Here is a 19,349-nt window from a genome sequence, read left to right on the forward strand (position 1 = left end):
ACATGTGTAGCCAAGGCCAAAATAATGGAAAGAAAATGCAGACCAGTCATTTTTGTTTTTATTCATAATTTTCATATGTGTAGAAATGAGTTCAAACTCAGGGATTGTGAATCCAAATATCATGTAATGCATGAATGAATTACCCTGTTTGGTGAAAACAGGCGTCTGTCCCTTGAGGAAATGAAGCACCTATTGTATATCAGTATCTTCCCTCCTTCCCCACAAATTGTTTATAAGCGATTACTGAATGTAATGATCTGCAATCAGTAATGAAATTTAAAAATTTACAACATATTTAACTGCAACTGTCTTGGTAACCAGCTGGAAATTGATGTCGTGTATAATTTTAAAGCACAAAATCTGATCTTGAAAATGAAAGAGCATAAAAAATATCAGTGTGATTTGCTGAACAAAGAAGCTGTGCTGCTTTACATTTTCACATGTCTGGGGGCAGCAACCTGGATATTTGAGCCTTGTTCTACTAGCATAATTACATTAAACCGTTCTGCATTTGGCTGCTATGAGAACATCTAGCTATGCATTTATCGAGCATAATTTGAGGCTTGCTATCTTAGTTATTTTAAATGAAAGGTTATAATGAAGCAGACCTTGACTTATGGGGGAGAATCAGGGAGCAGTGATATGAATCCAGGAATGTCATTTGTATGAAGGGTAGAGTTTTCCTTCCCTAGTCTGGGATATAGCATCATACACACACAGACAATACAGAACAGTGCAAAATTCCAACTAGATTTTTATTTAAACTGTTTTCAAATAAAGCATGAACTGAAATTTAAAAGCCCAAAGAGACATTTGGTACTATAGCACTTTTTTAAAGTATCAGGCAATTTATTTTCCAAAGAGTTAACCATTTAGAACCTGATACAAAGCCTATTGAAGTCACTGGATTCAATGACATTTGGATTAGGCAAATTAAGTCTACAAGAAAATTTCTTGCATCAACCTCTTCTTGCTATACCTTTCAAAAGCATAACAATTTAAATACATGGTAAAAGAGAACAGATACTGTACTTCAAGGAGTCACAATAGTACTTTCTTGATATGCATTCGGTGGGGCTCCACAGCATCCGAAGTATGCCAGCACAGTTCTCTTTGCAGAATCGGGGATACAGTGTAAACACAGAGAGGTTCAGAGGAACTGAGTAGGCTGATATTTCTGAACTTCCTTTGTTCTTTAATTACACAAGTTTAATACACATATCAGGACATGTTTGCTTGATATACTTTCCTTTTTTCTTGTAGAGAGATTCATGTTTTAGCATCTGACTTCTTGGATCTTCATTCTTGTTGTTTTACCAGATCACATCATCTGCACTTTCAGATAAACATTTAGCAAGATGGCTATCAATATCCAACTGTGACAATCTGCAAATTAAGAGAGAATTCTTTCATTTTATCAGAACTACTAATCAAATCTGTTTCCTTCATTTACTTGCACTCCCCCACACTCTGAACCTGTTTCCAAAATAGTAACTTAAATTTAGAAGCCCATTTAATATGGGAACTGCATGGAGACTTGCAGAATTTCCAGTTAACTATATGAGCAGTTCTCAAACTGTGGCTCACGACCCTGTTTTAATGAGGTCACCAGGGCTGGCTTAGACTTGCTGGGGCCTGAGGCCAAAGCAGATAACCAAGCCCCACTGCCCAGGGCTTCGAAGCCCACGGGCTTCAGCCCTGGGTGGCAGGGCTCAGGTTACAGACTCCTTGCCTGGGGCTGAAGCCCTTAAGCTTCAGATTTGGTCTCCCCTGCCCAGGGCGGTGGGGCTCAGGCTTTGGCCCCCCTGCCTGGAGTGGCAGGGCTTGGGCAGGCCCAGGCTTCGGTCCCCCCTCCTGGGGTTGTGGTAATTTTTGTTGTCAGAAGAGTTCACTGTGCCATGAAGTTTGAGAACCCCTGACCTAGATCAATAACAATGAGTAGTGTGGGGAATATTCTGAAGCCTTTCAAAAAGGCTTTTGGGTATGCTCATTCTTCCACTTGGAGAGAAAAAGGTAAAATGAATTCTCTGTACAGCACCCTTCATCGCCCTTGGTTAAAAAAAAATCTTCTCCAAAGCAATACAACCCAAATCACTAGTGGAAAGGTAGGTGTGATGCCACAGAAGAGTAGTCTTCTCTGTCACATCACTGGCAAAACTGAGACATTTTTATTAGTTGCATTGAAGCAATCCTTTCGTTTGTCCCCTTGTACAGTCTCCAGGAGGGAGAACGAAGCTGCAGGATTATTATGCTGTATGGCCTAAGGCCATAAGATGCTTTGCAGAACACCTACAAGCATATTACTAAAGTTACTTTTCAGCAGCTGGCAAGGAGACCGCATGAATGCTGGTAAGTGGTATGGTATGAATACGCCATTTAGTTCATTTCTTATAGCAGGTGTCTGGTTTAGGAAAATATTTTTATTATGAATTTAGTTCCTGTGAAAAGCCACCTCAACAATAAGGGAGACTGAAATCATGTTTAACCACCAAACATGGGAACAGCAAAGGCAGTGGCAGCTTCCCCTCTTCTGTCTCTCTCCCCCGCCCCCCCCCCAACCCCCGAGCTCTGACCTGGAAAGGCCACTTCTAAACATGAAAGGGTAGTTTGTCATCCATGCATATTCAGTCTTTGGGCCTGTTTTTTGTGATTTGAACCCCACCTGCTCACAAATATGACCCACCAAATAGCTGACAATTTGTCATTAATAACTCACTCAATTTAGATCAGTGACTTTAGAAGTGGAGACTCCTCTTTTACAGATTAAAAACTAGTCAGCCTACCAGAAAAATAAAATTAAAACATGAGGCCCACAATCTGTAACAGACAGGCACAGTCTCAAAGTACGTAACATATACTATGCTGTAGCTCAGTGCTCAGGCCAAACTGACTGCTAATTATGTCCTACACTATTTTGTTTGGGTCACAAAGGTTACCCCTGGGAGTTTTTATTCAGGGTAAAACCTCCTCACGGGCTGCAATAAGAGTGCAGGATCAAGTATTAAGAGAGATTTTTCTTATCTTTGATATACAGGGATTTCCATACTCAATCATTTAACCACCATGGAGAGCTGAGTGGAACTCAGAATGCATCAGGATGAGATTACTGTAATTCCCTATCCCAACTCCATGTGTTAGCGTTACTCTGTGCCGCTAAATAGCGGCCAGCATATTGAGCCTTAAGAGCAAAAGGCAAAAAGTAAATGTCCAGGAGCCACAATTATATTTTTTAACTGAGATCAGCAAAATTATTTCTAAACATACCAGTAACTTTGACATTTTGCATTTTCTATAAAAATATGCCAAAAGAAGGATTTCCACAAATTTAAGCCCCAACCCACTTGCCAAAACAGCAGCTTCAATTGATCTGAGAAGAAAAATTTCTTCCACTTCTACCAACAGCCAGCATTCAGATAACTGGCAGGTTTCTCATCCTGAAAGCGTAATGATTCTTCTGTGGTTTTGTCCACTCAGGGATATTTATTAGCATTACTATACCAATATGTTTATACCAGTATAACTTCCCCTATGCGTTAACGTTCTTATGCACAACCATGGAAACTGAAAAAAGGCCTCTTATTTTACATGAGTGTCCATCTAAGGAGTCAGTGGTATAATTATATTGGTAAATTTCCCAGTATAGACTTATCACTGCATGATCCTTTACTCAAACTGAGTGAGTGTGTATTAGCTGTGAAAGATCTGTTAAAACAAGGTTGTCACCTGGAGCTATTCTGCACCATAGAGTGGTGTAGGAAGGCTGGCAGAACCCCTTGTGTAGATGCAGCCTGTAAGAGTGGAAAATGTTTTTCTATCACCATAGCAACACCACTTCCCTGAGCAACAGTGGAAAGGTAAATGGAAGCATTCTTCCATTAACCTAACTGCATCTACAACAGAGACTAGGTTCGCACAGATTTTTCACACCCCGAGAGTGCTGTAGTTATATTGACCGAAGTTTTAAGTGTAGACTTGGCCTTAGAGGTGCTGGGCACTCAACTCCTGAGTCAATCAGCAGAAGAGGGACATGATGGAAAGCACTAGTGCAAGTTTCTCTCACTGCCACAAGTGTGTACCTACCTCAGAGGGAACACTGATAGGTATCAGAGAAATCTGAATGGGTATGGAGACTAGGCTTTAGCTAGCAAGGGTACCAATTTTGGATGATTGAAATATACTAATCTAAAAATACATCTACTTCACCAAAAAACAATGTGCCAATTTGGAATATACAAAGTCAAAGCAGGGCTCAAATTTAGCTTTCTTTTTAGAGCAGTATAATATAGAAAACATGTGAACCTTATTCCACCTTTGTTTTGGATTTAAAATAGATTGTCCAAGCACTTTAACACCTTTGTAGAACCTTTGTCCCAATTTGCACAGCTTTGTTTATAGGGAAGTCCCAGCCAAAGTGACATGTTTTGTGTTTGTATACTGTAAAAAACAAACGTATTCCAGAGTAGTAAAATGAAACTTACGTTCCAGTAAACTGGATTAGACACATCGGACAACTGTCAAGAGTTAAAGTTTCTGCTCTCTGATCCTCAGCCTTTTCCTCAAGACCTTCCATTTTGCAGATGTCAACAGGAGACTTTATTTCTGCAGATGTAGATCTGGTCTCACCTAATAAAACATTATGTTGGTGCATTTGTGAAAGTGACTGTTGTCCTCTGCTTTCATTTTCTTTTCTGTTTTTCTCTTCACTCAGCACAGTCCCTTTACAGAGCTGTTGAAGGCAAAAATCTTTTGCAAGACTTTGGGTAGATGCTGGTACAAAATGCAGTGTTGAATCTGTACGTAGATTACATTCATACCTTTCAGTCCTTTCTTTTTCTTTCAGTTTTGAACTTTTTCTGCTGTGTTTCATTCTTAGGTTCTCATTTGGATCGTCATTAACTGCAAGGGATATTTTCTCAACTACAGGAGCAATATTTAGCTGGTTTTGGTCTGCCTGGTCCTCCCTTTCCATTAGATGCTCAGTGTGACTTTTTGATATGTGACAGCAGCTTGGATCCCTTCTATTAAGAGCTTTTTCTTTGTAGAAAGATGGGAGAGGTATCCATGGAAAATCTTTCATTCCAACCTTAAAGACTTCTGGTTTTGGTGGGTTCTTATTTTCAGAATTCTATAAAACAGCAAAAATTTCTCTCCTTCAAAACAATTGCAATTTCTTCCATCTGTAAAAAGTCTAGACACAGCACTTACAAGTATATTATAGAAGCCAATACTGCACTAGGGGAATGGTCAGGTCTCTTCCATGGCTAATCTCTGAGAAGTGTCTACTTCCATTTATAAATGGGAAGGGAATCCCTACTTACTATTAGGTTTCAGAATAGCAGCCGTGTTAGTCTGTATTTGCAAAAAGAAAAGGAGTACTTGTGGCACCTTAGAGACCAACTAGTTTATTTGAGCATAAGTTTTCGTGAGCTACAGCTCACTTAAATGTTAAGATGACTGAACATGAGTAAGCTTTTCTTTGGAACTGGTTAGTAATCCAGAATTTTAAACAAAGGGCTTTCTGTGGAAGGTCTAATTAGGCAAAAGATATAGATACATGGTGGGTTTTAAAGTGGAATTTATCATGCCTCAACTTTTAGATTGTCTGTGGTAACAGTTGACATCTAATTCAGATTCTGCCAAAGTTTATGTGAAGAACAATGCTCTATTTGTCCTGAGCGAGAACTTCTAACAGACAATGTAGAAACTAGGGACGTAAAAGTTTAACTGGTTAACCAATAAGCTTGATGTTTATAGTTCCAGTTAACAATTAAACTCTGCTGCCAGCCCCACACGCACCCAGGGGTCCCACAGCGCCCTGGGCATGGGGCAGGTAGAGGGGCAGCCAGGACCCTGGGTGCAGGTTGGGGGCTGCAGTGCCCTAGTTTCCAGTTAAAGGATTAACCAGCTGAAGATGTTCCTACTAGGAATGTAAACAATGGGTAAAAAAAAAAAGTAATAGTTTCACCTACTGAAATTCAAACACATTACCTGTCCAAAAAATTCTGGTAAACTGGGCACTGTTTCCCAGCTTGTGTGTTTTAGATCTGGATTGACAGTCTTCAGTATCAGCATCCACATATTTTCAGACTCACTTAATCCTTGTTGTTCAAACCAGGAGTCTCTGTTGGCCAATGTTCTGTAAAAAAAAATAAAATAAAATAAATACGTGCAAAAAATAAGTGTAGAAAAAAATGCACTCTACAATACTATTAAACCACTTAGGCAAATTACCCCTAGTAACATACATGCTTCCTAACAAGTCTAGACCTCCAACCTCTGGTGCATAAATTATCTGCTGTAACCAAGTATTGGACAATGCCCCTGAGCAATAGTTGTTAATCTTTTCCATTGTAACCCTATGTTACAGTATAGTTTTGAGACTACCTCTCAACAATAATGAGATGAGACCCCAAAATTAAACCAAGCAAACAGGGCTGTCCCTAGCTATTCTGGGGCTCTACGTAGGCCTCTGCAGGGGGGAGTGGGGCTGGCTTGGGGGTAGGGGGAAACCATCCCCCAGCACTCACTGGTGGCACGGCTGGGGCTGGGTTGCTGTACTTCCCCCTGCCCGTGAGTGCAGCCCTGGCCCTGCTGCAGAGCTCAGGGGGGTGGGGTTAGGGAAGAGCAGGGGTTGGAAGAGGCAGGGTGGGGCAGAGGAAGGGCTGGAGCAGCACACAGCTGCACAAGGCACCAGGAAATTTGGTGCCCCATACAGCTGTGTACTTTGCACATGGGTAAGGATGGCCCTGCAAGCATACTGTACCAAACCCCCCTTCCCTCCAGCTGAGTTGGATTTTTTACAGCAAATAGACTCCCAAGAGAGGTGTTCAAGATTACACACAGTTCATACTTCCTAAAATGTCTCAAATGGCTTTACTAAATCTCATTTTTATGGTGGTGGGAGATAGGAAACCAAGAAGACAACTAAAAAAAATGAGTCCTTGTGGCACCTTAGAGACCAACCAATTTATTTGGGCATAAGCTTTTGGGGGCTAGAACCCACTTCATCAGATGTATGAAGTAAAAGATACAGGAGCAGGTATAAATACATGAAAGGATGTGGGTTGCTTTACCAAGTGTTAGGTCAGTCTTGGTGAAACAACCCACATCCTTTCATGTATATATACCTGCTCCTGTATCTTTTACTTCATACATCTGATGAAGTGGGTTCTAGTCCCCCAAAGCTTACGCCCAAATAAATGTTAATCTCTAAAGTGCCACAAGTACTCCTCATTCTTTTTGCTGATACAGACTAACCTGGCTACCACTGAAGCAAGAAGACAACTGGTTTGGTTCTTAAAGAAAACAAACAAAAACTCCATCCTTTACACTACCACTTTTTCAACTTCTAATTTACAAATGTCTTCCTTAAAGCATCTGGCAAACCATCTTAAAACACACATGTTACATAGGAGGCATGTCTTGTCATAGGAGGCAAGTCAGCAAATGCAGATTTTGCCTCCTATAACTGGGAGAGTGCCAACTGCATGGGGATGGAGGAAAAAGGGATTTTACTGTATTGCATGCTTACATACTCAGTTACCAGGATGACCTCCATATCACTAGAGCAAGCTCTTTCTAAAACCCCCAGCAATGAAGCATTACCATCACAGTCACTCTGAACTCTTGCATTTGACAGGTCTGTTTTTTGGAAACTGAAGAGAGACTGGATTTATGGTTTATTACAACAATCTGTAACCCACTCTCACACACACACAGCTACTTTCCTCCCCATGCTTGGAGGCTGTTAACGGGTCACTTCAATTTGAATGATCCCTTGAAATGTGTGTTAACTACTTATGTTAACCAAGAAATACTGAGTTAGTTTCCCAGACCTGAAGAAAAGCTCCATGTAAGCTTGAAAGCTTCTCTCTCCAACAAAAGTTGGTCCAAAAAAAAAAAAATAGTACCTCATTTACTTTGTGTCTCTAATATCCTGGGACCAACACACCTACAACCCTACATACAAGCTATCCTCATGACAATCTGATAAAGGCCACATATGATGAGAATATCTTTAATTCTTTAGCATTTACTGTAAATGTAATGCTCAATAGGTGAGCATTTTCTGCTGTGTCTGGAAAAATATTTGGTTTTCTTAACAAAGGGCTTGTATATTGGACTGCATGAAAATGTGTTTAAAGGTCTGCCCCTCTCACTATTAACAACCAGGAGTAGGAATCTCATCTCCTATAATATTTGCTGGCCCAGCCCTCGCTACAAGCTAGAAAAACTGCATGTAACTAAAACACTTTTCAGGAACCGAACTTGAATCATTTCAGTATCCACCAAAACCTCTACCATGGGTGAACTTGTAAGTTGCAAGTTCACACAAGTTCTCTGAGGTAGGACTTAATGACCTATAGGCAGAAGAAATTCAGTTCTAAATAACAGATCATCAATCAATCAATATGGGATGTCACCACAAACAATACAACTGGTAAAAAGTGTGAGTTGGGGAAGTGACACATGATTGCATGGAAAATACCAACAGTTGCATCAGTTTCCATAACATTGTGGGAGGCCCTCTCCACACTGATAGATGAAACTGAGGAAGGGCTGTGTAGCTGGCAAGCTTGTCTCTTTCACTAACACAAGTTGGTCAAATAACAAAATACTACCTCATTTGAAGCTACTGCTCTCTATTTAGAAATGGTATTTGAAACTACTGGTATCCTTTCAGAGGACAGTATTTAAATATTTTTGCTAGGAAGCTGTTTAAAAAGGTTGATTGCACAGGAAATAAAGAAGCACCACGAAAAAACATGGTGTATGAAGCCAGCCTCCAAAAACATCATCATATTAGGCCCCGACTTCCTCCTCCTTTCTGAAGCACCTTCCAGGGCACCCGTCCCGCGCGGCAGAGACCGGGCAACAGCCAGAGGGGGCCGAGACGCAGCTTTCACAAGCCCTCGCCTGGGGAAGAAGCCGGGTCTGTGAGGGCGGGAGGGCCGTTTCACCCAACCCCTCTAACCGGCCGCGAGAGAGGAACCGCCAGAACAGGGGCTGGCGACGCCCCGACGGGGAGGCTGGAAAGGGCTCGCGGGGTTCAGCCGCTCCCCGGCACCGGCGGCGAGTCGAAAACGCGCCCGCCGCTTCTGGGGCAGCGGCCCGGAGACGGTCTCGCTCCGCAGCGCGCCCTGCGCCGCTCCCGGCCCAGCAGCCGGGCCCTGTGCTCGGGGGCCCCAGTCCCGAGCTGAGCCGCGAACGGAGAAGCCCCGGGCCCGAATCCGGCGGGAGGGGGAAGGGGTTCCCCGCGTGCGGCCCCGGCCCCGGCCGCCCCAGGCCCCCGCTGCCCACCCAGCAGGGCAGGGGCTGGGCCCGGGCCCGGGCCCGCTGCCAGCGCACCGCCGGCCCGGTGTGGGGCGGACCGAGACCGTCCTTCCCCCCGGGAGCAGTACCAGAGCCCGCCCCCTCCAGCCCGGGGCCTTGGCTCCGTCCCTGCTCGGCCGGGACTCACTGGCGCCGCGCGGGGGGCTCCCGACCCGGGCTGGGCTCCCGGCTGCGGCCCGGTGGCGCCTTCCTGGGCTTGAGGCGCAGTTTGCCGCCTCCCTCCTCGGACATGGCCGGGCCGAGGGGCCTGCGCCGCGCCGCCCCGGCCTCCCCTGTGGGGCCCGCCCGGCTCCGCCTGCGCGGGGCGGGGCGGCCGCAGCGCTACGGGGCCCGGGGGCGGGCGGGGAGAGCTCGGATGTGCCCGGTGTGCGGGGGCGGGGCAGAGCTCGGGTCTGCTGTGGGGCGGGGGCGTTGTGAAGGGGGAAGAGCTCAGTTCCGCCTGGCGTTGGCTTTGTAATGGGGGCAGGCTCTGTGCTCCTCTGGGTGCAGTGGGGCTGGGGCTCCGTGACGGGGGAGAGGTTGCAGTAGCCCAGACTCGGTGTGGCTAGGAGGGGACCGTGGTGGGTGCCCAGAGAGGCCCCTCACTGAGGTTGGGATGGGGAGCTTAGGCCAAGTACACAGTTTAGGTAACGTGGCTGTTCTGAGCCCACCAGTACCCCTCCTTGTTGCCCATCTTATTGTCTCACAGATTTCCCCCAACCCCTCTGGTAAGGGGCACAGGGAAGAGGCCCAGTTGGGCAAGTATCAGGCTATGGATGAGGTGCAGTTTGTCGGTTCTCTCCCCAGGGTCAGCCAGGCCAAGGGAGCCTGCTCTGCTTCTGCGAATTGGCTCCTCTGCAGTGGACTACAGAAGTTTCATCATTTCATTGCTTAAACAGCATGTGTCTGATACTTTTTAACATGCCTGAATGTAATCCTGGGTGCACTGCTGTGCAACTGATTTGTGAAAAGGCAATATTTGCCAGGTAGGTGGCCCCTTGGGGGTTTTGTTAGGCTCTATTTGGTCAGACTCCGACACTGAGTTAGCTAACACATTGCTTCATGACACTGGGGCATCCAGACTACAGGAGGATGGAACATGTAACCAGAGTTTTCTGCAAATGGCCAAGAGGACTAGAACCTCAGCTGCATTCATCCTTAGTTTATTGATTTTGTGCCCATGCCGGGGATCTGTTTACCTTGGCAGCCAGCAACTCAGTTGCTCATTCAAATAACAAAGGTATCATGAGTGCATCTCTGGCCTAGCTCCTCTTTTAAGAAAGAACAGCAGTGAAGCGAGGCCATTTGTCTTTTCTGGGAAGAACCTGTGTGTATGACGTAAAATGAAGTGGTTCCCAGAGCCGGGGCATAGCTGGCAGATTGACATGTACAAATACACTGGCTAGGCTGCAGCCCTTTCAAAAATAGATATGCTATTAGAAATGCCATAACAGAAGAGGATCATACAGAGAGACGAGGGGGGGGGGGGTGACCAAATGCCTCCCAGTCACCACAAGAAGAATTGTACTAGAAAATAAAAGTCCACCATCCCCATACCCACCTGACACTAGGTGCCTGTGAACTGCAGAAGGGAATCAGGTATGTTTATAGGGTGAATTTACTATTTGTCACAAGTACTCCTTTTCTTTCTGCGAATACAGACTAACACGGCTGTTAATCTGAAACCTGCCATATTTGTCAATGGTGCCTGACTGCCCTGGGGACTGGAAACCTGTTTCTTCCTGCACTATGAACAGCATTGATGCCCACTGTCTCATTTCATCTCCACACTTTACTTCCACACTGACCTATAGGGCTGAGGGGATATTTGTTTCTGTGACTCATTTACATTATTTAAATTGGTTAGTCTCTAAGATGCCATAAGTACTCCTTTTCTATTTACTCCTTAGTGTCTGTGCTGAGGTTGCCAAGTAGGTGTCAATTAGTGCTAACTGCAGTGTTGTTGGTTTTTTAGGTATGTCCCCAAGTTACTGGGCTGAGCTCTCCCTCCCCGCCCCCCTCTACAACTTTTCACATAGGCCACCAAATAGCAATTACAGAACAGCCACCTTCAGTCACTGCATCCCTGGGCCAGATTTGAACCAGCAAAATGGCGTTCAGATCCCACGGTGATTGGTGGACATCAGAAACACCTAGACAGGTATAACCGACAGGTGATAGCACCATATCATATTGCCAGCCACCCAGTCCTACTGAGCTATAATTAAAAACAGAGGAAGAATGGTTGACTGGTGAGGGCACTAGCCTGAGACTTGAAAGATTGGGGTTTGATTCCACAGCTTCATTATATGATCTTGGGGCGATCACTTTACTTAGGGTCTCTGTATTTCAATTCCCCATCTGTAAACTGGTGATAAGAAGTGGTTCCCTACCTCATAGTGGTGTTGTGAGGATAAATATACATTAAAGATTTTGAGGTGCTCAGATATTACAGCAATGGGGGGGCCGTTAAATAGGCCATACACGGGGAAAATACTAGGACTCACCAAGCCTGAATTCTGGCATTTCTTGTGCTTAGTGGTCAGGCTAAATGAAAATGAACTTTGCCTCTAGAAAGAAACAGCCTGAGTTTGTTCTAGAAATACTAATGGGCACCTACTAGACTGACAGTTTCCCTGGACCCTTGTGTTTGGTTCCTGGCACCAGCACACTCATAAAATACTAAAAAAGCCTGTTGTCTTAGAATTCACCTGTAGTCTGTGCTGCTGGCATTTGAAAGCTGCTCCCCAGTCAGCTGATATGGCATTCCTGCAAGCCACCTGTCCTGTCAATGATAAAGGATTAGAAAACGTGTCTTATAGTGATAGAGTCAAGGAGCTCAATTTAGTTTAACAAAGAGAAGGTTCAGGGTTGACTTGATTATGGTCTGTAAATACTTACATGGGAAACAAAATATTTAATAATGAGCTCTTCACTCTCATGGAGAAAGGTCTAACACAATCCAATGGCTGGAAATTGAAGCTAGGCTGATTCAGGTTGGAAATAAGGTGTACATTTTTAACAGTGAGAGTAACCATCTGAACAATTTACCAAGGATTGTGACTGATTCTCTGTCACTGACTATTTTGAAATCAAGATTTGATGTTTTTGTAAAAGATCTGCTCTAGGAGTTATTTTGGAGGGATTCTGTGGCTTGTTATACAACAGGTCAGGCTGGATGATCACAGTGATTCCTTCTGGCCTTAGGTCCATTCTGACTCCGCAGAGCCAGAACCAGGTGGGCTGATGACAAAGGCAAATCATTTTATAATCGATGTAGGGAGGACGATGGCGATGGGGATAGAAGAGACAGATGAGGTGAAGTAGACCTGGGACAGCAAGGAAAAGGAGAAGAAGAGCAAGGAGGGGGAAAACATACTGCAATGCAATGGCTCATTAAAGAAGGGAGCATAAAAAGAATCGGAAAATGTTTGTAAAATCAAAGTAAAAAGTGTTTCTTTTATCCATTTATTTTTTAGCCCTGGCAACTGTGCTGAGTGAGCATTCGAATTAGTACTACCAGTATTCTCCACGTGGTGGCAGCAGACAAACATCTCATGCTTTAGGAAAACCAAAAGCTCTCCTTTTCAATATGAGTGAGTGGCAGCCCAGCCCTGGTAGCTTTATGTGCAACTGTGCTAAATGTCTGTGCATGTGCATGCATGCATGGGCATATTTGTGTTAATGTCTGCGCTTGTATGGTAGTGTCTCTGTGTGACCATGTCTGCTTGTGTTAATGTCTCTGCGTTTCTCTTTGTGTTGCCCTGGACGACAATCCTCATCTCAAAAAGGTGGTATTTTTGCAATATTGTAAAATGCCCCCAGTGCTAGATATGAATTGTCAGAAACAATAAATCAGCAGCTATTCTTAATTTTCTTGTTAAATGTGTATCTTAATATGATACTATTTTTGTCATATTGTATACCATAACATTTGCAGTAGGTGTAATGTAGCTGAGGATACGTGAAGGGGAAGATCAAACTTACAGCACGGCAAGGGTTCAAAAATGAAGCACTCATTAAAGAAAACCCAAAGAATCAGGAGAAATTGTTTCAGTGCTAACTGTAAAATCAAAGTAAAAAGCATTAATTGCTGTTGCAATCCTAGCCCTAGCATTTTCTGACTTTTTGGGGAATTAAACTGTATAAACTCGGTGCTACAATTTTCTTGCATTTAATGTGTATCAAATGTACTGTTCCTAGGGTAACACTTCAACCCCCCATGCCCCTTATACCTGTAGTGAAGCTTTACACTCTTGGCCTGTCTGTGTCCATGAGTACTCACAGAGTTGATTCTACCCTTTTGGGAACTTCATCCCCATTTATCTCCTACACATATTCAACATGTTTGAATCTGCCTTTTTCTGGAATTAGTTCAATCTAAACTTAACTTCTCCCACTTGCAGGAGCCAGATTCAAGGGCTCTACTCCAAATTGTTTTTGTGATACAGGCATCTATCCACCAGGACCTGCACAGAGAAATCTCACATTATTTCACACAGCCCCTGGATGAACTGTCGTCGTGATTTTTGGTCTGTGAAGAGGAAGTGTTGTCTACTGGTTAGCGCAAAGAACTGACCAACAGGACAGGTTCTAACCTTGGTGCTGCCACCTTGGACAAGGTTACTTCTGTGCCTTAGTTCTTCCAGCTGTACAAGAGGGATAATAATCCTCATGGAACTTGCCTGGGTGGTGAGGCATACTTAACTGTGATAATGGTGATGTTTGGAGATCTTCACATGAAAGGTGATCTGGAAATGCAAAGAATTATCATTAGCCATCATCTTCAGTTGGATTTGAGCCAGTGGCTGAGAGTTTGGAAGCTAGAGTATCTTTCCGTATAGCTGCGGGAATGCTTGTCAATGGAGTGCCATTTATCTACTCCCAGGCTGCACATGCTGCACATGCTTAATCGTGATTTCCATAGTTCCTGATTCCTGACATAAATTAGGCCTCTGTTTTAACTTTTGCTCCCATGAAGTGGGGGTGTGGGCAGAGGAAGGGTCTACTATAACAAATTCTAATGCTCCAACAAATTTCCACAAATATTAAAGCCTATAAATCGCCAGCCAAACACACCAAGTGATCTTTTCATGGGGTGGGGGAGAGAGGAGGATGTGAAACGCAGGTGCCAGCATTTGCTGGGGAAGAACTGGTACATTATCAACTAATCCGCCTTCTGCTATTTCTGATTTCCTCCCCAACAGCTGCAGCATTAAATGAGAGCTCCTGCATTTGGGAAGAATTAGAAAGCTTGAAGTAACGGAGGGGGTCTCTGTTGGAGACACAACGACTCACAGACAGGAGGGGGGTTGTGCTTCCAGTGTAGAACCTGGAGCATTAGGCATTTTACAGCCTGGAAAAATTGTCATGTTTCAGCTGTTCTAGAATTATCAATGAAGAAAAGACACTGTCATTTGTGCTAGGATTCCCACTGATGCTGATATAATCACATGTACATGGTATGCTTTTGCATAGCCCACTGTTGATACTGTGAGGGTGACAGGAAATGTAGGTTTATTGCAAAACCTTTTTAGGTGAGGACATATGTTAATAGTTGATGCTAGAAGCTTAGAAACTGTAAATTCTATAGTGATGGTTGTTATATAAGATAGAGAACTAAAGTTTTTGAAACTGAGCTATGGTTTATCAAGACACTGATTTGCAGTTTGTTTAGAAAAAATATATGGTGAGTTTTAGTGTGTATGAAAAGTTATTCAACTCCAATCAAGGATAAGGGTCCCATTGTGCTAGGTGTTGTACTGACAAGGGCTACAAAAACACCCCTCGAGACTGAAGTTCTGACTTTGTTGCCAGAACATTTACAGAACAGGCAGCATCAGGGTAAGCTTCCCTGGCCAAAGTGCCTGAAGCATGATCTGGAGGGACTAGATCTAGTGCTGGAGAGTCACAGTGGTCCAGGGGGCTAGTTTCCCTGCTCCAGTAGAATGGGAGAGAATGTCATTTTGCACCAGGAAGGGTGCAGCACAATTCAGAGCCATTAAATTATCAAAGCTGGTCAAATCTGCCTTTAGCAAAGTCAGGTGAAAGAAGTTGATCTGGAATCTCATTTTTGAGAAACGCAAGCCCATTGCCATTTCCTGATTAAAAATTATTATAAGATCAGTGGAGGCATTTTTGCTGACCTGCCCTAGTGTTAGGGGTAGAGTCGTATGTCTTCGGTGACACATCAGTTAGTTTGGACCCTGCTTGCGCTGGTGACTGACCAGAACCAAAGTTGGTCTTCTGAGCCCAGCGTGAGGCTCATTTTTTCAGCCCAGTCTTTTCTTTCGTGATGGAGCTATGAAGCAGGAAATTAAAACTCCCCTCATCCCCCTTCCTGCTGCCCTTCCCTTTTCCCTGGCCAGTTAAGGAGAAGGATCCTGAACAAGACCAGGGGAAGCAGCAGCCACCTGGTGAGCCAGGAGCTGCAGAGAGGAACCCCTAGGAACTGTGGACAGAACTGTGTGAGGGACGTTCTATGAATGTTGGAGGTTACAGCTGAGTGCAGGTCTGGGTGGTACTATGAGGAAGCAGCAGCAGGGCCCCAGTGAGAGAGACACCACCAAGTGATCCTGGCCTGAAAAGCTCCTGTTTGCTTGAATAGAAACTGGACTGGAGAAGGCGCCCCAGGCAGTAGGCCTCAAGAACCCTGTCTCTCAAGTGGCCTGACCCTAAGGTCTCAAACAAGGATCACTGATGCTCACTTTGAAATACAACTGTTTAAACCTCTGTATCTACGGTATCAGCTGTGTTTTCCCTTTCCTGCCTGCCCTAGTAAAATACCCTTTCACTTAACCACGTCTCTGAGTGGTTAAGGGGACCCACAGGGACGAGTGCCTACAAGGCCTCACTGCTGAAGCACCAACAGCGCTTGCCTCCGAATTGTGGCACACCGGACATGCAACTGGTAGGTGAAATCCAGCACTGAGCAGCCAGCACTTTGTTGGTGCTAAAGACTGCCTAGTCCCTTTCTTCTACGCTCTTCTGATTGATTGTCTGTGTCTGAGGTATCCAGATGCCTCAGGGATGCCATATTTGGCTATTCTGCTCCACACTCCCCTTCTGTGCTTGTTCTGCTCGCGCTATATGACACATCCATCCACCAGTAATGGTGCCATCGAGGGAGTGGTGTCCATTGAGCATCTGGAGGGAATTTTATCATACCAATATGGTAGATAGGGGTTGCTGACTAATGCTGAGAGATAGAAGGCTAAAATCTGAATCAGAGAAAGCCGTATGACCCCAACATAAAACCAGCTGTTGCTTAGGCTTGGGTGCTTGCCTACTTACTCCCATGACCATGTGTTACTATGGTATTCCATCCACTTTGAAGGTGGGATGCCAGTTTCAGAGTAGATGGTCATAGATGGTTAGTCTATGATACGTGTATCATCTCCCGTTCAGGAAGTCCACGCTTTCAGAGCATAATGAAAGTTCAGAGCTGTGTGGCTCTTTACACACAATCACACTTGCTGACATTTGTATGCCAAGATGGAAAAACCTAAAGAGAGGATCAGGGAGACTGGCATGGCATTTGCGGGCACGCCAAGGTTGTCAAGGAGACATATTGTATTGAAACAGGTGCCTGGGAAACATTTAAAAATACATCGAGTGGCGCAGCATATGCGATGTGCCCACACGTGTTCTGTCTGAATGAAATGCCATGGCAGATGATGGCACAAGGGGACTGTTACTATTACGTGAAAAGATTCTGCACATGCTGTTAGTTTATGAGCACCCCCTGCCTACGCCACGCTGTCAGGACGTGCACAGAAGAGATCACTTTACCTGTGGCGGATGGAGTGGCGAGAGCCTGGTGCATTCAGTCAACATCAACTTCCCATGGCTGGAAGTGGCTATGAAGAGTACCCTGGCGTCACAGTTTACATCAGACAGGTCCAATCTAAATTGACAACAAACCTATGTGTTTCCCCTTAGAGATAATCTCCACAGTGGGGTTGTTGGATATATTGGTTCTCTCAGTACATTAATATTCTATTTCATCCCTGCCTGAGATGGTGGCTCCATTGTGCCAGGGAAATAGCTACACATAGTAAGGGACAATCCCTCCCACAAAGAAATTTCAATCAAAGTAGACAAGAAAGACAAAGGGTGGGAGAATGGGAGCATTTTACAGCTGGGCAACCAAGACGCACAGAGATCCAGGACCATATTTACAAAAAAACTCAGAACAGTACTAAATTCTTGTGAAAATCTGGCCCAAGTAGTGGCAGCTGGTCACTAGAAGCTAATTGGGGCTAAACCACACCAATTAAATCCTCAGATCCCCTTCTCCGTTTCTCTAAAAACAAACAAACAAAAACCCCTTTCTCCGCCAGTGAAGTCCAGGGAGGGAGAAGCAGACAACTTTCACCCCTCCAGCAGTGCCTGGGAGGAGAAAAACTCATCAGCTAGTGATTTCCAGACTCTATGAGAACTCCTGCCTCCACTGGAACAAGGGGGGCAGGGCTGAGACTGGGCATGCTCACAAGCCACTTTCTCAGGCCTTGTTGGAGTCTTTTTTTAAAAAAAAGTGTTGGCAGCCTTAGTGCAGTACCCACCACTGGCTCTGGTCCTGCAGCAGGGGCCTGCTTTGGAGAGAGCCAAACTACCCAGCTCCAGCCTTTGACTATGAAGAACAGAGGCAGCAAGTTGGAGTTGGCCTGGTAGGAAAGGGGGCTGGAGCTCAGGGCAGGGGGAAGCTGTGGGGCTCTGCAGCCTGGTCAGGAGTCTGATGGAGCAAGGGGAGGAATCTGCAGGGAGCTGCTGCCTGTAGGGAGGGGTCCCGAGGGCTGTGCTGCCCAGCAGGGGTGTCTTTCCTTGGTGGGGGGCCATGCGATCTGATGGAGTTGCCTTTGTGAGGAAAAGGCTGACTTTGAGGGCTCTGCCTCGTGAAGTGACATTTTGGCTGAGGAGAGGATCTGAGTGACTGCTGTCTTTGGGGGAATGGGAGACTTTGGCCAGTGAAGGGTGGGCAGTCGGGGGGAGGGGGGTACCTTTTGGCTGGCTACTTATTTTGCGTGCCAGCTGCTCAAGGACACCCAGAGCTATGAATTGAACACAGGTCTCCTGAGTCCCAGTCCAGTACCCTCACCGCAAGTACATGTTTAGTTATGTCACATCCTGATACATGTGTGGGATGAGTATGTGTGAGTGAGGCAGGGAAAATTTAACTCTCAACTTCCACTATAATCTTGGGGTGCTGCTGAGGGCTAGGATCCAAACTCTCCTGGCGAGATGAGTCTGGATCCTAAACAAAGACTAGGTTCAGGGGCTGGCAGGCCGTGAAACCCTGGGTTCTGTGGACCAACCCATGATTCTTCTGTGGGGGATATGCACTTATTACTCTCCCTAGGCTTTCTGAGCTTGCCTGTGAGTTTTGGTTTGTTGCAGTATTGTTTTGTTTTTTTTAATACTGTGTTGTGGAGTATTATGGGCCATAGCAGCTTGGGCTCTTCCTCCTTTGCTTTGTGCTGCTCTTCAGTTTACAACTGCCTTAGTACAATGTTAAGTAATGGCTTGAGTCATTGCTAAAGGCCACTTGACTTGTTCCACAGGTGTAAAAACTCTAAACTGATGGACAAAAATGCGGACAGACAAACACCCACCTCCCTATTCATGTGCTATTATCCCATCCATAACACAAATAATGAGTTATCTGGGGCAGTATGTAATAAAATTAGCTGAAAATAGAAGAATGTCTGTTTAGTGCATTGCTGAGTGTGGTTAAGAGCCTCAGTTAGGGTTTTGTGCTTTGGATGGAGTACCTGCTGGAGTGCTAAATTACAGCAAGCTCCATTATCAGGGTTTGATCCAAAGCCTATTGAAGTACATGGGAGTCTCTTCACTGAATTCAGTGGGATTTGAGTGGACCCTAATATTGTAATGTTTATATTGCACTAATGCAAATCTCAATAACATATATGCAAAACATATGCCTCCCTTTCTAAATACTCTTCCTTCTACATTCAACCTCCCCATCTCCCATCATTGGCTTTGCCCTTGGGAAGAGAAAGCCAAAACTGTGACTGACT

At 44.9% G+C, this 19,349-nt stretch overlaps 1 protein-coding gene and 1 long non-coding RNA gene across 2 annotated transcripts; one reads left to right on the forward strand and one right to left on the reverse strand.

The window, feature by feature from the left end:
• Window positions 1-737: 737 nt before the first annotated feature.
• FAAP20 (FA core complex associated protein 20) lies at window positions 738-9,639 on the reverse strand. Its single transcript, XM_077837450.1, has 4 exons — window positions 9,461-9,639; window positions 5,989-6,136; window positions 4,479-5,125; window positions 738-1,386 (listed from the first exon to the last, which is right to left on the reverse strand). Exons 1-4 carry the CDS (start codon window positions 9,562-9,564, stop codon window positions 1,314-1,316), a joined length of 972 nt encoding a protein of 323 aa, XP_077693576.1. The 5' UTR covers window positions 9,565-9,639; the 3' UTR covers window positions 738-1,313.
• A 163-nt stretch (window positions 9,640-9,802) lies between these two features.
• Window positions 9,803-14,950, forward strand: LOC144276978 (uncharacterized). Its single transcript, XR_013348372.1, has 4 exons — window positions 9,803-10,298; window positions 11,288-11,473; window positions 12,792-12,908; window positions 13,719-14,950. It is a non-coding gene; the product is annotated as an uncharacterized LOC144276978 (long non-coding RNA).
• Window positions 14,951-19,349: the final 4,399 nt, after the last annotated feature.

Source organism: Eretmochelys imbricata, chromosome 18, assembly GCF_965152235.1.
Source record: "Eretmochelys imbricata isolate rEreImb1 chromosome 18, rEreImb1.hap1, whole genome shotgun sequence".
Lineage (NCBI taxonomy): Eukaryota > Metazoa > Chordata > Testudines > Cheloniidae > Eretmochelys > Eretmochelys imbricata.